Source organism: Aquila chrysaetos, chromosome 2, assembly GCF_900496995.4.
Source record: "Aquila chrysaetos chrysaetos chromosome 2, bAquChr1.4, whole genome shotgun sequence".
Classification (NCBI taxonomy): domain Eukaryota; kingdom Metazoa; phylum Chordata; class Aves; order Accipitriformes; family Accipitridae; genus Aquila; species Aquila chrysaetos.
Window position 1 is genome coordinate 37,911,657 of NC_044005.1, and position 21,996 is coordinate 37,933,652.

Below are 21,996 nucleotides of genomic sequence, written 5' to 3' on the forward strand. Positions count from 1 at the left end.
GATGAAGAGCAGAACATACCCCCCTTAATCCAGGAGGAATTAGTTAGGGACCTACTACGCCATCTGGACACTCACAAATCTATGGGACCCGATGGGATCCATCCAAGAGTACTGAGGGAACTGGCAGAGGTCCTTGCCAAGACACTCTCCATCATCTGTCGGTGATCCTGGTCAACAGGGGAGGTCCCAGAGGACTGGAGGCTTGCCAATGTGACTCCCATTTACAAGAAGGGTCGGAGGGAGGATCCGGGGAACTACAGGCCTGTCAGCCTGACCTCGGTACCGGGGAAGATTACGGAACGGTTTGTCTTGAGAGCACTCACATGGCAAGTCCGGGATAAGAAGGGGATCAGGCCCAGTCAGCATAGGTTTACGAAAGGCAGGTCCTGCTTGACCAACCTGATCTCATTCTGTGACCAGGTGACCCGCCTAGTGGATGAGGGAAAGGCTGTGGATGTTATCTTCCTTGACTTCAGCAAGGCCTTTGACACTGTTTCTCATGGCATACTCCTTGAGAAACTGGCGTCTCGTGGCCTGGATAAGTGTACTCTTCGCTGGGCGAAAAACTGGCTGGATGGACGAGCCCAGAGGGTTGTGGTGAATGGGGTGAAATCCAGTTGGCGGTGGGTCACAAGTGGTGTTCCCCAGGGCTCGGTGTTGGGCCCTGTTCTGTTTAATATCTTTATCGATGATTTGGACGAGGGGATTGAGTGCACCCTCAGCAAGTTTGCAGATGACACCAAGTTGGGAGGCAGGGTTGATCTGCTTGAGGGTAGGGAGGCTCTACAGAGAGATCTGGACAGGCTGGATCGATGGGCTGAGGCCAATGGTATGAAGTTCAACAAGGCCAAGTGCCGGGTCCTGCACTTCGGTCACGGCAACCCCACGCAGCGCTACAGGCTTGGGGAAGAGTGGCTGGAAAGCTGCCCGGCAGAGAAAGACCTGGGGGTGCTGGTTGACAGCTGGCTGAATATGAGCCAGCAGTGTGCCCAGGTGGCCAAGAAGGCCAACAGCATCCTGGCCTGCATCAGAAATAGTGTGGCCAGCAGGAGCGGGGAGGTGGTTGTTCCCCTGTACTCAGCACTGGTGAGGCCGCACCTGGAGTCCTGTGTTCAGTTTTGGGCCCCTCACTACAGGAAAGACATTGAGTTGCTGGAGTGTGTTCAGAGGAGGGCAACGAAGCTGGTGAGGGGCCTGGAGCACAAGTCCTATGAGGAGCAGCTGAGAGAACTGGGGCTGTTCAGTCGGGAGAAAAGGAGGCTGAGGGGAGACATTATCACTCTACAACTACCTGAAAGGAGGTTGTAGTGAGGTGGGTACTGGTCTCTTATATCAAGTAACTAGTGATAGGATGAGAGGAAATGGCCTCAAGTTGCGGCAGGGGAGGTTTAGGTTAGATATTAGGAAAAATTTCTTTACTGAGAGGTTGTCAGACATTGGAATAGGCTACCCAGGGAAGTGGTTGAGTCACCATCCCTGGAGGTATTCAAAAAGCGAGTAGACGGGGTACTTCAGGACATGGTTTAGTGGGCATGGTTGATGGTTGGACTCGATGATCTTGAAGGTCTTTTCCAACCTAAATGATTCTATGATTCTATTCTATGATTCTATATGAAGAAGCTCTAATGTGGAAAATTTCCCTACATTTCTCTTTCTTAGTAACCAGTTGGTATTTTATGAAGCAATGGAATTCCGTTCTTTTCCTGAGTCCATTGAAACTTTCAAACATGTCAGAAATAAGCTTCTCAGTCTTTCCCTGAAAATAATTATTTTTTCAAATTGTAGCTATTATGCATGTGTATCCCTTCAGAAGAGAATAATCTTTCAGTACAGACATCCCAGCTCACACATGCATTGCATGAGCTCTGATCTATGTATGCTTATGCTGCATCAGCTTTTCAGTTCCTCCTTGAAATGTTTTTTTTTCAATTAGCTTTGGGAGCCGGAGGTTTTGTCTATTACTATGCTTTCTTCAAATGCCAAGAGGTTTTTTTTTTCAAATTCTGATAACTTCAGTTTGGCATTACTTTAAGAAAAGGAAAAGATGTGCATCCTCCTCGCATTAGTTTCATTACCCACACCTTTTCAGTTCCTATCCAAAATAAATCTGTGGTTTGAATTCTGATATATTGCAAGATGAGGGGGTTTGGGTTTTGTTTGGGTTTGGGTTTTTTTTTTCCAAACAGCAATGTAGTTACATGTGTCTTTCATCCAGTTTCTTCATTTAGAAATTACTGTGAATATACTTCTACAGAAATATTTGCTAGATCCATTTTCAGTATATCTAGTTCTGGTCTTGTCACTGATGCTTGTTGAGACTGTTGGTGCCTGGTGATCATTTTGATGTCTTGCTGGAATTGGTCTCTTGGAGCAATATTGACTTCCCATCTCCATTCATTCTCATTTCCTTGGGGATATTAGTTCTTATTACCTGTGCCAATTTATTTTTGTTTCTTTATGAAATATGGTTTCAGGAGTAAAACTATGCATCTGTGTGCTGAATTTTCATATAGCCATATGTTCTGTTTGCAGGAATTTGGTTTTCTGCTGCTCATCTTTCTTAGTATCTCAGTCCCTGCTAATCTGTAATTTCAGCCATTCATACATTAACCTGATCTTAATCAACAGCTCGGGTATGGGCAGGCTTGCTTCCGTTCCTTCACTGACTATTGACATAATAAATAATCCACATCACTTACTGCTGTGTTCTTTTTTTCATAAAAGGATCGGAAATTTCAAAAACGTACTTGCAAGGATAGACAATGATCCTCTTTCTTCTAGTTGCTTCTTTCTTATTATAGTAAATAATTTAATGACAGTGTAGCAAAGTTCAATGCCAGATATTATAGGAGAGGTAGATGATGTTATTTTAAAACAAAAAGGATTTCAGTCACACTTTCATATCTTCATATACTGAAGAGCACAAAGATACATGGATTCAGTAGTCTGTCCAGCATTCAGGCTTTCATGTAGGTGTACCCACCTGGTCTGGTCAGGATTGCTTGGAATGATGTATAGGATGTGAGGCACCAGCTATCAAGTCCTCCACAGCTTCTCCAGGTTTCTTCTTACGCTGGTATCCATTCAGTGTTGGATGTGCCTTTTATACTCTTTAGGAGCTGACAATTAAGGGGATATTTGTCTCTCCATCTGGTTCCACCTCTTGAATGTGTAAGATTTGCTTGCTGTCCTGTGTTCTCCTCATCTGAACCTGCTTTTGATCATTCCAACACCATCTTTCAGTGGCTCAACTCTTTGTTTGGCTCTGTAAATCATTTTGTGTTGTCTTGTTTTACTGATTGAGTGTCCCCAGAAGCTACATGAAGTGCTATGAACTAAATGAACTACTAATCTGTATGTCATCGACATGTTTTTCTTATATTCCTTGTGCTGTGCTTTCTGGTGCTTCCACATCCATACATTTCCATTTTTTCTCTACCACTCTTAACATATCTGTTAGTTATTCAAGGAGTATTCTTAGGCAGAAGTCTATACTAGCTTGCTGTTGAACATGTCACATCCTGAGACCGTATCATGCTTCTACAGATTTGCAATATAATAATAATATTCCATTTCATGTGCACATGCAACCCAAAGTGCTGTAAAAAGTGGTGGCAGTCTCACAACAGCAAGCAGTTATGTGTTCGCAGGAGCCAAAACTGAAATTTAGACCAGGAAAGCTCTTTCAAGGCATGCATGTTCCTGTGGTTAATGTATCATCTGCAGTAAAAGTTCGCTGGTGCCATCACAGAAGTAGGTAGCATCTACCTGACGCAAGATGTGAGAGAGAAGCAAGAATCTAAAGCACAGATGTTGTTTTTCTCATGGCTGATGTAAATATGGAATTGCCTTCAAGCTGTAGATTCTTTAGTGACTGTACTAGTAGTCCCTGAAGTCCAGTTTCACCTTTGAAAATGTTTTTAGGAGATAAGGGAGTTCAAAGTTATGGCACCTCCTGGTTCTGTGAATCTTATCTCCTATTACGGGTAATATCTAATACTATTTAATGTTGTAATATGTAATACCATCTAAGATTGGCAAACTAAAAATAGTTTTCCTCTCAGCATGGCCGTCTCCAGCCTTGTTTTAGAACCTCACTATCTTATTGGTCAGTTTGCACTCAGATGCCTTTATGCCACTGTTGGCCTTTCAACTTAGGCCTATCTTTTCTTGATCATCTATTCATTCCTCAGATAGACTTATAAAGGGGATGTATAGAAACATTCAGATTTCATTTTTATGAATTAACTAAGTCAAACTCCTTCATTTTCATCCTTTTTAAGAAGACTACTTCAAAAGTCTTTTCCTGCATTTGTTGTAGAATTCACCTTGAGTGATCAAAACTGTATATCTGCTTATATGAGATTTTACTGGTGTTTTGTACAATGGATTTATAATCTCTGTCTTTTTTCCAACTGTTAAGTCCTTGCCCATGTAGCAAAGATGCTTGTTAGTTTGGAACTTTGTGTTAAATTTCACTCCATTTCTTTTACAGCAATCTTCAATGTTATCAAATACCTGCTGATGAGATTACTTCAATATTCTGTAATGATGATGCCTCCCATATTTATCTGAGAGCACTCCTAACTTTTGTGTCAAAATCATTATTGAAAATACTAGATAAGGTCAGTTTCTACATCACTCATTTGCAAACTATATTCATAACTTCTCTTCCTCCTGTTCCTCTTTCAGAAAAATATATTGTTACCTTCCAACTAGCAATTGCCGTGCCCTCCCAACAATTCTATTTTTACTTCTATATGTTCCTGTCCTACATTTCATCTGTTTGTAAGAGCAGTTGCCTCATCAAACATAATACAGCTTTATACTAATTCTCATTGCCTTTGTTCCCATATCGTGTACTATCATCCCTAATAAAAAATCAGGCAAGGTGTTATTTTTCATTACCTAATTTACCATTGATGTCTTCCGAACATCAAATGATAGCATTTCTACTTTCTCTTTTTCTGTTTGTATGTTTAAGGAATCTTTTACTCCTTGTTCTAAATTCCTTTAACCCCATTTTGTACTTAACATTTTATTTTGTCTGCCAGGCTCTCTGGCTGGTATTTTTCAAGATCAGTCTTATTTGAATTGAGTGGATTTATTGCATCCATATTAAAAATACTTCTCATTTGAGAGCAAATCTGTCTTCATGTAGTCAAGCAATTAGGCAATTTCATTAATAGTGTAAAACTGCAAAGTCATTTTTGGTCTGATGTGGTAACAAAAACAACTATCCAAGAAGTTAGTTGTTTATCTAAAAAACAAATTGAGCCTGAATGCAAGACTCATATAGACCATTTACTCTAGAAGGTGTGTATGTCATCTCCTGGTTTCCATGGAGCTTACAAGATACCTTCTACAAGACATAGGAGGCATAGACCTTATACAAATTCTGAGAATTTTTTGTAATAATTCTTTTATGTCAAGGTCTTGTTTCTGGTATCTTTTTTGCCCAAGCAGATAGGCTTTCTCTTTTACAAAAAGCTGGTTCTCAGAATCATGTTGCCCTTGCATTTATAGGTCAGCACAGCAATGCTACTAATGTGAATATAGTCATTCATCTATTTGTCTTCCCAGGACAGAAAAGACAAGACATTGTCTTTTAGGACTTAGCCTGAGCAAGTGCTATCAGAATTTGAGAGTTTCATTCATTATGTAGGTTCTTACATCTTATTGATTACCCAAGTTTTTGAACTGTAGCTATTTTTAGCAAGTATTTCCCCAGAAGGTTTTGACGAAAAGGTGTAAGATGCTTTCTCTTTCGCATTCTTCTGCCAAGTTCCCATGCATTATTTCCTGGCTGGAAGAGGGGAACATTCATCCTACTTAGTATGTGGCCTAATGCTCTCACTTACACCTATTGGTGTGTGTAACCCTCATTCTGTGCCTCTCTATTCCCTAGGATTATTGTTTTTTAAAAAAAAATAATCTGTGTGTACGTGCGTACGCATAATCTTTTATCACAGCTAAGCCTAAGTACTATGCAGCCATACCAGAGGAATATCTGTGCACTATGTCAATGCTGCTTTACTTGCTGTTTTGGTGTAGTTCCACTCTATCTGTTCTAAGTGCAATAAATAACAGTTTAGAGTACCTCAAATGAACAATAGTCATTAAGCAATGAGATGAGGTAAGCCCTATAGCCAATTTATCCAGAAAGGTTGGAAAACATTATTGTAATCGCTAACATACCAGTTCTGTTCCATTAAGTAGTCCTGGTAAATTGTAACGATCACTAAGCATCAACAAACAGTGCTAGGAAATAAGAAAACAAAGGTGATGGAAAAGGTAATGGGTTTTAGAATCAAAAGAACAAGTTGTCACAATCTTTTGTCCAGCCTTCTTATAAACAGCCATTTTAAATTTGTTGATACAGTTCATCCTGTTAAATTCAACTTCTTTGACTGCTTACCCCTCTAATTACCTCCTTCCTCACAATGTATGTCAGAAGCCCTTTATTTTGTAATTCATGTAAGGCTTAGGTCAATGCTTATCCAACTCTGTATTCTGGATCTGCAAGGAGAATTTAGTATGTGCCAAGCGCGTTGCCTGTGTTTGAGAAAATTCTTACTCAGTTGTGCCACTTTTTGTTTAGTAAAATACTGATTATAGATCGTTCTCCCTTTTTTATTTTCTGTGTGCAACAGGAAAAGGGAGAAGGCACCGTAGTGCTCCAGCGAATTGTCCCATTTTGAACGTCAGCAATCAGTTTAACTAGTTTTGTTTGGTCCTTGAAGAGATTGTGTAAGAAAATCGTATTTCATTTTTTCTACATTTCTGCCTTTGTAAAATTAATAAACTGTGGCAGCACAAATCATGACAAAATTTTGATGACATCGTAAAATGTGAGTTCAAAATTGTGTGACCTTGAAGATACGCCATTCACAGATGCCTCAAGATTAGGTGTTAGAATATTTTTAGATTATTAATAGTAATGACAATGATTCAAATGAATCCCCATACTTATTACACTCAAAATTTATCTTTAATGTCTGAAATTAATTGCTTCTATTTTGCTCACCAATTTAGTTTCATTTTAAAAGGCAAATTACATATTATCTTTTTAAAAGGGGCATTTATGTATAGGGTAGAATTTGATTTCTTCAATTAGGTTTCAGTTGCATATTTGCTTGTTTTAAAGGAAAGAAAGTTGTTATTTATCTGTTTCTGATCACTTTCACAGTAGCATTGCATATTCATGGACAAGAATTTCTGTAGGCATTTATTGATATTTACATTTACTGAAACCTGCATATATTTCAGTGAAGAGCTTTTTATTTAAACCAACAATAGTGGTGAGTGTAGGAATGTATTTACAGGAAAAGTCTATGAAAAATGAGGGATCTTTAAGGTGAGAAATTCAAAGCACTTTCATTTGGAACAAATGTCTCTCCAATGACCGTGTTGGAAACTGGGCCTCCCACTTGAATGCCCTACACTACATTTATGGAACTCATCCCTTAAGAAACAGTAACAAGTTTGGCAAGATTTCAAACCAGCTGTTGGCAATCTCTCTTTCAAATTTGCACCGTTCATTACAGTTTATTTATTAAGACTGCTTTTTTTCTTTTAAAAATAGTTTTTCAAAATGTAAGGAACGCCTTTGAGCAAGGAGTTCTATGCATTAGTGTGGCGGTTGTTTGCAACGCTTTGTTTGTTTTATGAAGTTCCTGGGCAGCCTCCTTGGACAATGGTTTCATTCGACAGCACCAACAGTGTGGGCAAAGGTTGACCTTGGTCACTTCCCAGGTTATTGTTAGTATCTAGCCACTTAAAGGTCATACTGTTTTAAGCTTCTGCAAAGTGAATTGAATCCTGGATCTTTCCACCTTATCTTCATCTTCTGAGGTTATCATGTCACTGCTTAAGTTATGTGTTTCCTATAGCTTTAATGGATACACCCTTTCCCAGTATCCTTACCGACCCTTCAGCTTCTCTTTCACCACTGAACTCTTCGGGGTGCATAGATGTGAAGAAATACATGTGCTAAGAAGTTTTACACAGATTTTCCGAACACAGCCCTGCCTAGTCAAAAGGATAAAATACAGGATATTACAGATATTTGAGAACAAACCTTAAGTGCACTTGTCCTCAAAGAGGTTTACTCTTCCCTTTAAAGTCCCACTGGCCTGTCTGTTTCCAGAAAGATGGGATCTTCCTTGTTACACTGAGCCCAAATGCAAACATCTCTCCCTTAGTTTTGCTGCTAAAAGTGACCAAAGAGAGCAAATGTCTTAGCTGGTTTGATTTATAACCTACCTGTCCCACCATCAGGTCACTTCTAAGTGACTTCATTGATTCGACAACTTTCACCGTGACCACCAAGGTATCATTGATAGGAGCTAGCTTAGTGTCTAGAAATTTTTAAAGGACACTGTGCTCCACTGAAATATGAACAGCCCTATATATGCTGCAGCTTTTAGAACTTCAGTTCAGCTTAGGACAACAAGGCAAAAGAGCAGCACATTCAGAACTGAATTGTCAGTTTGAGAAAGGCGTATATAAAGAATTCAAAACTTCACCACCTAGGACTTAGCATGTTTTTATGTTTTCCTTAAATATGAACTTCTTCCCTGCTTGCCAAGACAGATTTCTGATATATGCAACAGGTGTTTAGTTTTTTAAAAGCTCTACTAGGAGCATGAGGTGCAAATTCTGCTTTCCTTTGTGGGGAAAGCCAGAGAATAAATGAGGCTGCAGGCATAGGCAGGGAGCAAAATGTGCCAGCAGCCAGTGAAAAAATGTTCAAAGTGCAGCTGAAATGAGAGGATTGAAAGTATTGAATTGAGGAGAAATTGGATGTAAAGGTTGAGTGGTAGAGGTCTGCTATAGAGCAAAGCAGTATTTGTGGCTCCTGAGTGATGGGCTGCAGGGCTTAGAGTGGTTTGGAGAAGAGTAGGAGGTAGCTTGGAGGCAGGAGGCAGCAATAGCTTTGTGAGAAAAGAAGGGGCTATGGTCTGGAAGAATGGGGAGAAAGGTAGCCTTGAGGGGGTAGAAAGGTTTGGGGAACTTCAGTTATGTAACAGGAGAGTTGTACAACTGAAAGCTCTGAGACAAGCTGGGTCTCGAAACCCTACTGTAAAACTTGGTTCCTATATGTTTGTGCATATGTGTCCCCTATATAATAAAGTGAAGCATAAAATACTTGAACTTATTCTCAATCAGTTTGCATGGAGCAGTCTGGTCTCAATAGCACACAGCTCTGTGCAGGCTAATTAAGCCTTCTGATTGCCAGCATTCTTTACGGAGAAGGAGCCCTTTCTGCAGTTTCCATACAATTCACGCTGGGCTGGGCATGCCTTTGCCAAGAGTAGCCATTCAGTTTTGTTACTCATCATTACAATCTCTTCATGTCTTGGGCAACGTAAAGCCTGTGTATTTTGTTAACTGCATAGTGAAAGTAAGGACCCAACTCTCATATGCCCAGAGCTCCAGTTTAAATTCTTAACTAAGAATAGTGACATAATATGTAATATTTGTATTTATTGTAGTCTGCTTTGTCCTGGCTGTGCATTTTACCTACCAACTTTTAGATTTGATTTCTGACCATTAAATTTGACTGAAGTCAATAGATATTTTTAAACTACTAGGCTGCCACACGTTGGTGTAAAATAACCAGTGTATTATAAATCTCCTGTATAAGGACATGGTTACATTAGCTTTGCCATTATGTTTGTTAACAGAGCATTGATCTAGTGGTGACATTAATGTACTAAACTCCAAAACTGCAAGAAAATTGCATTACTTTTTACCACCGATTGGTCCACCTGCTCTGTGTTTATTCCCTAATCTGCACATGGAACAGTGTGAGTAGTAGTGCCCATTTTAAAAAAATAATTTAAAGTAAAAAAAAAGTGGGTAGTGTGAAGAAAATTTGTGATGGTATGATAATGATGTTTTATTGGCATTCATTAGCATTCATATACATTATGCTTTTGTAGGTTTACCATTTTCAGGAAGTGCAGCAACCCTAATAAAACATTTATGCCATACTACAGTATAATGCATAGGCGTGAATATGTTTATTGGTTGAGAATGTATGTCTTTGTTATAGGAGCTTGTATTCCCTTTGTTTGAAAATACTCCCCATTTATTTAGGAAGCCCCATCTAAGTGGTGTTTGTCTGGCCTAAAACTGCAGAAGTAAAAATACTTGCAAGTGCAAGTCTATTTTTCATGCATGAATGTAAAAGTTATGCATAATGCATTTTTTAACTTAAAAGAAATTGATTTCCTGCAATATTAAAAATATATTAAGCTCTTTGTTAGCAGTAGAAACTGCTCACTTGATGTACAGCATTGTTCTTATTAGAGAAGAGAATGGTAGTTGGAGTTCATATTTCTGTATCAGAATTTTCCACTGTTGATCAGTCAAGTAAGGGTTGTAAAAAATACGACCCATATTAGTATTTTATTATATAATATTTGGATGTTGGCAGTCACAGTCCCCAACGTCAAATTTGTTGACAAGCAGTATGTAAATATTTCACTAATTAAAATGACTTCTTGCCAGCCATGGAATATTTACAGTTTATTCCTTTTTTTCTGGATGTCACTGTCCTTCACTTATCGCCAGTTTGTTGTATACCGTGAACTTTGATGATCATTGCTAAGGGTCAGAAAAAGCATTTTCCATCTTCATAAGATTTAATCTCCTTTGGATTCACTTCACTTATGTGATCTGGCCAATACATAAAGTTTTTTGTTCTTGGCCAGCTGATGGAAAATCATTGCCAGTTGGGTTATACTTTTGAGATAAGTTTTTCTGTTAATATGAACTGTGTGAGAATTTGTGTGAGAGATTTCAAGAACATTTTTCTGGAACAGAATGGTGTAATAATATGCATAGTATAGCTTTTATGGTTTCTCTTCATCAGCTGGACCCCCTTCTTCTTTAGTTGAATACACTATATCAACTTGAGGAACCTCCAAGCTTTTGATAACAGAACGCTGATGGCTCCTAAATATCCCTGTACTTTATTGTATTCTTTCAAAGCCCCTCATGTGGGGGCTGTTTGAATATATTGTGATTTATATTTAGTTTCTCTTCTGTGAGTTTTTAATGTGTCTTCTCAATGCATTTATCTTTAAAATCATTTTAATGTTGTTTTTATACATCCACCTGCCTTTTCACTGAATCATAGAATATCTCTTTAAGCTACATTGGACTGGGGAGAGTTTTATCCTGTTGTTGTTCTTCCATATTTTGCCTTGGTCAGTTGAACAGCCCTTGGGGGAAAAAGAAAAACAGATTTGGAGTATATTGTGGAATTCTGCTGAAGGAAGTGAACCAAAGGAGGAGCATCATAGGCACAGTTGTGCTCCAGATTTCTAAAACTGTATCTATTAGCCAGGATTTTGGAAAAAAGTCTGACAGAGGTATGGCTTTTTGGTGAATGTGGATGTGAAAACACATTTCTGAAAGCTTTAGGTCCTGCAAAGTTCTAATTTCATTGTCCGAAGCAGTAAGCGGGGAAACTTTAGGGTAGCAAGAACAGGGTATATTATCAGAAAAGGGAAGGAGTCTAAGATGGATAGTATTAAGTGTTTGAGGCTATTTCTCCTGTTGTGGAACTGTTCCTTTAAATAAATCGAACTAAAGCCAGAATCTCAGATTAGCTAGTTGTTCAGAGCTGTTCTTTCTTTATAACTGCTTGTTTATATATATTTAAGGTTAGGTCTTTTAAATTCTTTTTTTCTGGAGTAAAATCAAGGATGAAGATAAACAGGTACATTTCTTATGGGTTCTATTAGAAGGTAGAGGAATAATAATGAAACCATACGCAAGACTTCTGCTTAGAAAACATTAAATGTCTGTTCTTTGGTACCTAAGTCTTTCACTCATCTTCTAACAAGTCCATTAAGCATACTTGAGCACTCCTCTTTGCTCACTGTTTGGTTCTGGTTTCCCTCCTTCCTAAGTTTTCTTCCACTGGCTTCCTCTCTCATTCTACTCCCATTGTAACTCCACCTTGTTCTTCAGATATCAGGACAGGGACACCTGTGGCTAACCTTCAGCTACTAACTCCTACTATTATTCCCTTCTGAATAAAAAGGGGATGTAAATATAATGCATTGATCTTAACTGTCAGTGCATTATACCCTGCCAGTTTCCTGGAGTGTTCCCTACACGACACCTTTCTTCCTTCCTTACACTGAGTATCTTCATTCTCCTCCTTCAGAATGTTCCAAAACCCTCACGTCTTTCAGGTAACATTTTGCCAATAACTACTTAGTGTTGCTCCTGCCTCATCTCTTAATCTACTTATTTAGCTTGTGTTGTGGTATAAAAGAAAAAATCATAAAACCTGAGGCAGAAAAATTTGTTTTCAGTGTCACTGTTGAGGGTCTTTTTATTAGTCCTATGTTTTGCTTAGAAGTATTGTTTTCATTTTACAAATGAGTAATAGAAAAATTACAGGACTCATTTCTACATGACACAGATGACCGATGGGGTCAGAAGTATACGTTCTTTTGATTTAGAACACTTACGTGCACATCTTTCATTCTAATCTTTTCCAGCTACAAGTGTTCATCTATGATGGGGTTCTTGTGTATGGCTGAGTTTCTGAAAAACAAGGAGTGTATAATCCATGCCATTTTCTGAAATACTAGTTTATCAGTCAACTTCTAGAACATTGTACAGGAGTTGACCAGTGATAGATAAGGATATACCTGAATTCCTTTCTGTGGCATTTGCCGTGAAAAAAAAATATTTTTTTATTCCTACTGTCCCTTGCCTTCTTGGTAATACCCTATTTCATTCCCAGAACAGATGTAGTATAGTTTGTGCAATACTTATATCACTCTGATTCATCCCTTGAGAAGCATCCAAGTTGCATTCTGCCAGGTTCCTGCAGAAAACATGTTATCATGTATATTAACTGTGCCATGGATGTAAAACAAGAGTTGACCTTAGACTATCTCCTTGTAATTTATATTTTCAAGCATTTATAATTTCATCGCTCACAATGTACACATTGCATGTGTATTCCTCTATATATTTTTAAGAAAGAAGGAGTAAATAATGTCAGTTACATGCACCTCTAATATCTCCAATCTCATTTCTGACTGAATGCTAAATCTTCAACACAACTTGAGCAGCCACAATACCCACATTGGTAAGTAACAGAAGAAAAACTTTTTCCCTGAAGGGCAATGCATAATGCTGTCACTTACAACTTTTCCTCAAGTTTCTGTGGTATGTAGTGTTTTTCTTAATGTCCTAGTTCCATGTCATTATGTGCAATTATCAGCATTTGGTTTTTTTGTATTATTTTTCAAAACAAAATTAAATATATTAGTTTTGAAAAAAAGTTTCAAATTAGTGACATGATTTGGGGTTCTACTTGATTATGTCTTATTGTCTGGGACTGGTAATATCTCAACCAGGATATTGGGCCAAGTATCTTTGCTCTAACTCCTGTTGTTTTCTTTTCAAATAAGGATCTTTTTTCCCTCTTGAGACTTCTTTCTTTTTTTTTTTTTTTTTTAAATTAGGAAAAATACAGCAACTAGGTTACAACTGCATATATTTTAATTGAATCTGTCTTCTAAAGGAGATATATTTTATTTAAGAATGACAGTTTTTTATTGGTCAGTATACTAGAATTGCTTGGAGATTTGCTTGGAGTCCCATGAAAACAGTAATGTGGGTGTTTCACTTGAGAGTTCAAAACAGATGCTATTTTAATGCCGTAAGACCAGGGAAGGAAAGCAACAATCTACATAAATGTTTCCAGTGTATTTTACTAGCGGACATCCTATCAGAACTTAATATTTAAATCGTTAATATATTGCTTATTTGCATTATTTTCTTGAGAATCGAGTGCAAGTAAAAAAAACATTCAGCTGACTGTGTTTTGAATATGAATTTCTCCATTTTGCATGCGTCAGGTAAAAACAAACAGGGCAAACTAACTTGTGCTGTTGCTAGTGTGCTCCAGAGAGCATAAAGCGTAGTTGAATTTCCATGGTTCTTTCAGTCTTCGGATTCCTTGCTGAGATTTCTTAAAGAAAAGACAGTTAATGTTTTTTGAAAGGGTTCACCTCAGTTGTGTGGGACGTTGTTTTACATAAGCTGTGAAACAACCATCAGATAATAAAAACTTTCAATTCAGTCTTGACTCAGACTAGAAGGATATCTCTAAAGTCATTTTTATTGTCGTCTTCCTCTCTACTTCAAATGACACAACACAAGTTTAATTTATCAGTAAGAGGTTTATTTACTGGATTCAGCAATTCTGAAAAGAACTATTGCTGTAAATGAATGTTCTATTTTACATGCTTCTAACAATACAAAGCCCTTTGAACAGCAACCTCATTCGTTTCTTCCATCCTCTGCATCACCTAGGAAAAAAATGTATATAATAAAGGAAAAGTAATCAGGTGGGAGAAGTTGGGGGAGAGGTTGTATACGTGGTATATTTAAAATAAAAATCTAATGTTGGTCTGGCATTAAAATTTTCTGGTTGGGCAGCATAATTTTTAACTGGGAATCATCATAGCAGTGGCTAAAATCTCTAGGCCTGGGTCAATAGGAATCTGTATTGCATTCTGTCAGGTATCAGTCATGATACTTGCCAGGCCTGATACTCCCAGTTATAGCATACTATGATCATATGATTTGTAGAAGGTATAGGGTGGTTTTTTCTTCAGTTAGAGTTTTAGGACTTCATTATTCTTCATATCCAAATCAGATAAGTAACATGTATTCTGTCAAAAATGTTAGTGAATTCAGCATGCAACATATGTGCCAGATTGGTAATATATTGAAATACAAATTATCAACAAAGCAAGTTTAAACTGCCATGATAAAGCATCATTTATTCCAGAAATTAGAGTCTGTGTCTTTGTCCTCTAGAGGTGTCTCAGAGAGTCAAATTGATGTCTTGCATGTACTGCTAACTGATTGTGTGGAAATTTTTTTAAGTTTACTTTTTCTTTATTCTTCTGTCTTTTTTACCCATCTTCCCCCATTGTAGCAAATTAGACGGCCGGATGAAAGCAAAGGAGTTGCTAGTAGAGTTGGATCCCTCAAAGTAAATATGTTTCTAACATTTATTTTGCAAGTTTTCTTCTATAGCCTACACTTTTCCTTTTGAAGGGGGAGGTGAGGGGAGGGAGGGAAGGGGCTTTTCCATTTCTCACCATCCCATCATTTTTATTTCAGTATTCTTATTGCTGTTGGGTCATATTTTGTTTGTTTCTGTGCTACACATAGAACAACCTACTGAAGGCAGGCTGACAGTTAGCTTTGAATGTCACCACAAATAAGATATAGTAACAACTTTCTTGAAGTGCCTGTAATTTGGTGATCATGATTAAACCACTTCTCTGATCTATGTTGTTTGTTGTCTCTTAACTGCCTGTTACATGGAGAAGTGACTTACTCATCTTCAGACTACTGCTTCCCATCTTGAAACATAATTAAACTTTTATAGTGCTCACACTTTTTGCATTTAATTCTGCAAAAGACTATTACAAGAGGGTTGAATAGTTCATGTATATCTAGCCTTTAAATCACAAAAAATCAGAGTAAATAAAGAGGAAATGAGAGAGAGATTCATGTGAGGCTAATAAGAATGGAGCCACTGTTTTGCTAATAACTAGTCCCTTCTGCCTTTTTTATTTTTGTACGAACATACTGAAGTATTTACTATATTAAATACTTAACAGAACAGGCAGATATTTAAATCAGTGCCCACCATGCATAGTGTTACACCCTAATAAATGGTTTAACACACAGGATGTAATCTATACCAAGATGCTGATCATATGCAGTCCAAGCCATTCTGTTAAGGTTTCATCTCAACAGTTGCCTCTTTTTCAGCCATCCTATTTTTCACTTTTTTCCCACTTTATTTCCTTTTAGCACCTTCTCAAGCGCTAATTATTTCATTTTTCTTCTGCATTCTCCTTGCCTTTCCTGTCTTCTTGGTTTTTGATCTTTTGTTTTGGTTTTGTGAGTGTATTGCCTTTGTTCAAGGACAAGCCATCCTCTCTGTTCTCTAACACTGCTCTACAGCTGCTCTTTGTGAAAATGTTATTTCACTGAGCATAAAGAAGGGGAGGGGAATGCACCTCTTTCCAGTAATGCCACCATTTGAATTGATCTCAGCATAGAAAAATAAGCCAGTTGCTATGTGTTTATACAAGTTATAGCTAGAGGCATCTGTAGCATTCCTCACTGTCTGTGAGGCTTTATCTTTTCATCTTGTGTTTTGGGAAGTGGTTTTAGTTACAGTGTAGATAAGAAGAGCACGGTACCTGAATGAGACACTTTTTCAGTGGGAGACATTCAGGACCACTGAATTCACATGGAGGAAAATACAAGAGAGCCACAGTTTCTATGCTGGTTTTGAAAAATGTGTATGTAATTACTGTGACCTGTGCATTTTAACGGGTCATCCTATACAATTCTAGATGCGTAATGCATATACATATGCAGAAGACGTAGCTTATTTAGGTGGTGGGCTTCACCTATTATTTTTATGAACACCCACTGACACCTAATTTAGGATTATTGTTTCTGTATATGATTGCCCACGATTTGATTTCATGACCCAAAATACATATTTAGACACAAAATCTTGTATGAATATCCTTATAGAAAATGGGAAATCCTAATTGATGTTCAAACGTGAAAATTTACCTCTAAAAAGTTTTTTTTGATTGAAATAAATTCTAGAACACAGCCTTACCAATAAACAGTCAAATAAATAAATAAATAAATAAACAATGTAGCAGAGATTCAGTAGCTTTAGAATGATCTGTCCCTTGATTTTTCTTTTTTTTTCCTGTACTGAAAAAAGAGCCATGTTAATCAAGCAAAAAATCTTGTTTCCAGATTCCAAGTTTACTAAGCTTGTATGTCTGTGTTGTTCAAGGCAGTTTGATGTCTTGAAATGTTTTGCCAGAGGCAGTGAGAAATGTTTTATTCTATGATTTATTTAAAACAAAAAAAAACCACCAAAAAATCCACAAAAACAAAGAAAAAAGGGGGAAAAAAAGCGTGACAAGAGAACAGGTTGCTTTTTCAATTCATTTTCTGATGTTTACATGTAGCTCCATCGAAAGCTGGAGGAGCTCAGAGATCACCTAGAAGGCAATGTCAAAGGATGCTCTCTCCGAGTAAATGTACGATTTCACTCGGTGATCTGTTTTTTTAAAACTTCCGCTGGCTGGTAACACCAAATCTGATTGGTTTGTCCTCTCATCCCCATCTTTTTTCTTTCTCTCTCTCTTTCTCCCGTTGTATTTTCTTTCTTTTCTAGCTGGGGTTTCATTTTAAGGTGTGTGAGAAACCTGACCTAATTGACAGGATTTGTTTAAAAGAATATCCTACTACATTTTAATGACTGCTAATCAAACTGCTTGGCTTTACAGCAACTAAAAAAGATCCCTTTCCAAAATTGAAGTTGCATATCTAAAAGTTGCCTGAACATTAAACTTAGCAACAAATAAAATGGATATCCTTAATTTAAAGGATAAAAATACCTTCTGCCAGTGATTGATAGCCTTGCCTGAACTGAAAGCTATGGCTGATGGAAGGTAACACAAAAGCATATAGGTTCACATGTACCTCTGTCTTTGCCTTTAATCTTTTTGGGTCCCTATTTTAACTCACAAAATAGGTTAATATTTGGTTGAATGCCTGCTATGCAAATTTTGTTGCTTGTTTTTTTGGCAGACTAATACAAAAAATTATGCAGCATATTTCTTATACGTTAGGTTTGTTCTGTAATGAAAAAAAATTGTGAAAAAAGGATTAGGATCTAGTATATCAGTCATGACACCCCTATAAAGTTGCCCATTTTTCACAGTAATATTGAATAAAGCAAGTCAAGTCCAACATAACAGTACAGACAACAGTACTGTGTTTAGTAGTTCACCTCAAAAATTAAGATCAGCTTTTCAGCAATTCTACAGAAGTGAGTTTAAGCCACATAATTTAATGTATAATGAAAATTAGAAAAAAGGGACAGTTGTGAGCATGGTAGATGTGAAAGTTAGTAACCATTTATCCCTTTGCACATCCATCCAGTGAAGAACCTCAGAATAATTTCTTCAGGTTCATGTCCTGTGTGTGTCTTCCATACACTATGACTGTTGTCATTCTCAGCACTATCATTCTAATGCATAATCCACTATTGTTATATAGTGCAAGGTAATTTTAGTAATGATAATGATTTGATAATTTTTACCCCTTTTGGATGCTTTTGCATATCCAGCTATGTATCTGACATAAAGTTGATTTCTGCTCATTGTCAAGTAGAAGTCCCCGAGTTTATAATCTTTTGCAGGTCAAATACAAGGAGATTGAGCTGCTAATATGTTGCAGCTTTCTATAAAATAAATTTGATTAAAGGACTGTATGTTTTCCCTGGCAAATCTTTAAGAATCAAGTTTTTGGGGGAATAAACTGTGGGATATTTTAGATTCGATGGCAAACTTGTTAGTCATAATCAAGACAAAGCAAGTTCCTTTATTTTAGACTCCTTCATGATTTAGTACTAGTGAATTAATGTAAAGCCAGAAAAAAATTATGCCATGAAACTTTGTACTACAAAAAAGGTGTTCTAATCACACGTTATTTCACAGAATGTCACAGGGAAAGGTTTCAAATGAAAAGCTGTGACCACATTAGCCATGACAAATTAGTTGTCATTAAATTGTCCTGTTCCTCTATGCCACTATATCTGTTATTTCGTGGCCGTATTCTACACAATGTAAGAAAGTCAGATTGTGAACTAAGAAATGTTCCATATATTCTGCATATGCTCTTCAAGTTTCTTAAAACAAGCAGGACACATTGCGAGTATAATAACATATAACTAAAATCTCCTGCTTTGTCACTGCCGCTCTGATTCATGCTGTAATAATGGATGTTTTAGATAAGGCAACATTTTAAAAAAACCATATACAAATGACTGATCAAAGAAAAGAACAAATCCTTACTAAATAGTGGACAATTGGAAAGAAAATAATGAGGGATCTGTTAATAGTTCATCTTTAAAATAATTTTCATGTCTTCTATACTGCTTTTGAAATGGGATTTAGGTGCAAGTTGTTAATACTCCTACATGGCAAATGTATTGAATGGTGTGGGAGGGGGAGCATATAGTATCTGATGGCCAGCCCCAAAAGTGAAAATGAAATGCTATTGCACAGTTGTGTCTACTATTAAGGTGGAACCTTTGTTCCAGAATGAATTGCAAAGATATGCTTTCCAGATTAAATTCAAAGGCTATTGGAAATATGTAGGAAACATTGGAATTCTGCAGAATATCCCAGATTCCACCAAAAGTTTAGAAAGCCTGCCAGATATTTAAAATAAAATTGCACTGAAAACATGAGAATTTGAGTTAATTAAGCAGTTTGGGGGTTTGAGTAGTTTTCATTTTAAAACACTACTTTTAGTATCAGCAGTAACGCATAACCATTCACAAAAAAATTTATCCTGACCTGAGATTTGTTTTTCCATTTCTTCTTGAGATCTTCATTCATCTTCCTTGCAGCTATTCCAGTTCTTCTCATGGCTTAATCCTTTGACCCCTCCCAGAGACCAGTGTTTGAAGCTGAACTTAAATACTGTTTAGAAAAATTAGTCTTCTATCACTTGGACATATTAGCGTTCCCCTACTGTTCAAATTAATGTAGCAGTAGCAAATCAGTGTATTAGCTACTGACATTATCAACAGTGAAACAGCTGACTGGTTTATATTTTAGAACTCTTATACCTGCTAAAATTGATACCTTCCTAAAAGTGTGAAGTTCAGCTGAAATTCAACAGAACAATACTGCTTCAATCTGTGTTTTGAAGATTTTTTTTTTTTTTTTTTTGTAATTGTGCAGGCTAAGAATTTTAAATGCAAGTTTAAATTCTGCAGAAAAATATTATGGAAAGCCCATCAGAAGAAAAATTAAATCTAAGTATAGAAGTTCTAGACAGAGTTCCCAAGTAATATGCCAAACAATTTTTATGTGGCTTTTGACCAGCATGGTTCCAAATCAAAGATTCTGGTTTTGTGCAAGAAAAATGTTATCAGAATTCATAGCAGAGGCCAAATACTGTCCATGGATGATGTTTAATGAAACCAGGATTATCATTTTTCATACAGAACTGTATCGCTCAGACTCTAGAGTCTCCTCCATGCAGTGTGTTCTGTCTTACTTTAAGTACCTGCCGCCTTTGATCATGATGAAGGATTACATTTATGGGGCTTTTATTCTTGGTCTAAATATTCCATTATTAAAGATCTGAGTCAAGCCAGTGAGGCCCTCAGACTAACAACAAATTGCTCTTACAGCCTTTGAACCAGATTCTCAGTTGGTGTAAATAGGTATAGCTCTTTTAAAATCATTCTCACAGTGGGGAGTTTCTGTGACTGACAACATGGCCCCTTAACTTGAATGTTCATGGGGGGGAAAGCTCAAATGTTAGCGTGTTAGCTTCACCTAACCTAATATGTAGGGGTTGTCAGGTAGCATACAGAATAAGGACAATCACTGGAGTTCATATATGACAGCAATTTGTAAGCAGAGTAGGTGATAGATTGCAGAATCATCAAAGGAGCTTGGAAAAGTATTGACATTTAATTTCAGTAACACAGAAGCAATACACTTACAAAATGCTGAAATCAGGCAGATGCTCAGAAATGGAGACTAGTTAGAAAGAAAGCAATGACATAGAAATGATCAGTGTGCAGCAGATTAAACAGTCTCATTGTGGGATCCTATTGAAAATAAACAGCAATCACTATGTGCAGAAGCGTGGTATGAGCATAGTCCTTTCCTCAAGAACATTAGATAGTTTTGAGACTAGAACACTTGAGCATACCTTTGATTTCATCATTATGAGAAAATGACATAAGTAAATTGAGAGTCTATACATGTATGAATAAGAAAAAAAGAATTTAGAATGAGTGAGATTAAGAGGTTAAGGAAAATTGTGTGTGTTTGAGCATAGGCAAACAAAATATACAGGTATCTTAGTGAAGGGAATTCATTTGCCTCTATACAACTGGAACTATGAAAAAGAAAATACAATATTATTTAAAGTGGTTAAATACTAATAGGAGTAAGACTGAAGTTAAATGGTAAGTTTAGCCTAGATATTAATGAAAATATGGATAATTAGATCACAGGATAATTTGACAAGGAAGATAATAGCATTCTACTTACAGCAGTTGTCTAAGAGAAGATTAAAGAAGTAGAGAAGTGTCTAGCATACCCCCTGTAAGTTAGGGTGAGGAGTAGACAAGATGAGCCAAGTTCTTCCAAACTTTGCAGAGTACGATTCCAAACCTCATCATTGTTGTTTGTGTTTATCTAGTTGCTGATGCTTAAAAAACTGCTGCTGTGATGTTTCTTGCTGTTACTGCATTCTTTGGATCCTCACCTGCAAAACCGGAGCTAAAGTTTCTTCTTGTTCCATGCTGTTGCAAGACAAACCATGAGAACAATGGTTGGACATTATTGATGAGAATCTTGATTAGAGACTCATCCAGAAGTCTTAGGTGAATAGCAGAACCCCTGTTCTAAGCAAAAGCACACCTTATCTTTCTTAGAAAGCTTTCAAAGCAATGTTTCTAGAAAGAGTTTTTGCTCTGTGAGAAGGGGTTCGGTCTTCTTGTTCTTCTTTTTTTTTTTTTTTGTTTACAAAATAGACTTTAAGAATAATACTTGATTTCTTAAAACTGCATTTTCTACTCTGTTTGTCTGAAGGAATTTTCTATTTGTGGCTTAATCCTTCTGCAAATCATCTCACTATAAGAAAACATGTCATCAGGTGAAGAAAGTGCTGAGTGCGTGTGAACATTTAAGATGTGAATTGATTCAGATTTCCTTAGTGATGTTATCCAGAAGAGCAAACAAAATACACAATGCTAGAAAGGAACAAAAATATTTTCAGAGTATAAAAAAATTTTCAGCGAAGAAAGAACAGCTGTATAGAAGTATATAATGGAGACAGAAATGAACACAGATA

At 37.0% G+C, this 21,996-nt stretch overlaps 1 protein-coding gene across 13 annotated transcripts in view; it reads left to right on the forward strand.

Annotated features, from left to right (window-relative positions):
* Positions 1-21,996, forward strand: part of GPHN (gephyrin) — a 316,516-nt gene that overhangs the window by 220,229 nt on the left and 74,291 nt on the right. For 8 of the 13 annotated variants that reach the window (XM_030040768.2, XM_030040830.2, XM_030040775.2 and 5 more), the window contains one exon: positions 14,990-15,046. The exons of the other annotated variants lie outside the window; for them this stretch is intronic. In XM_030040768.2, the coding sequence (XP_029896628.1) occupies positions 14,990-15,046 (57 nt within the window). The remainder of the gene's footprint in view (positions 1-14,989; positions 15,047-21,996) is intronic. 13 annotated transcript variants of the gene reach the window in all.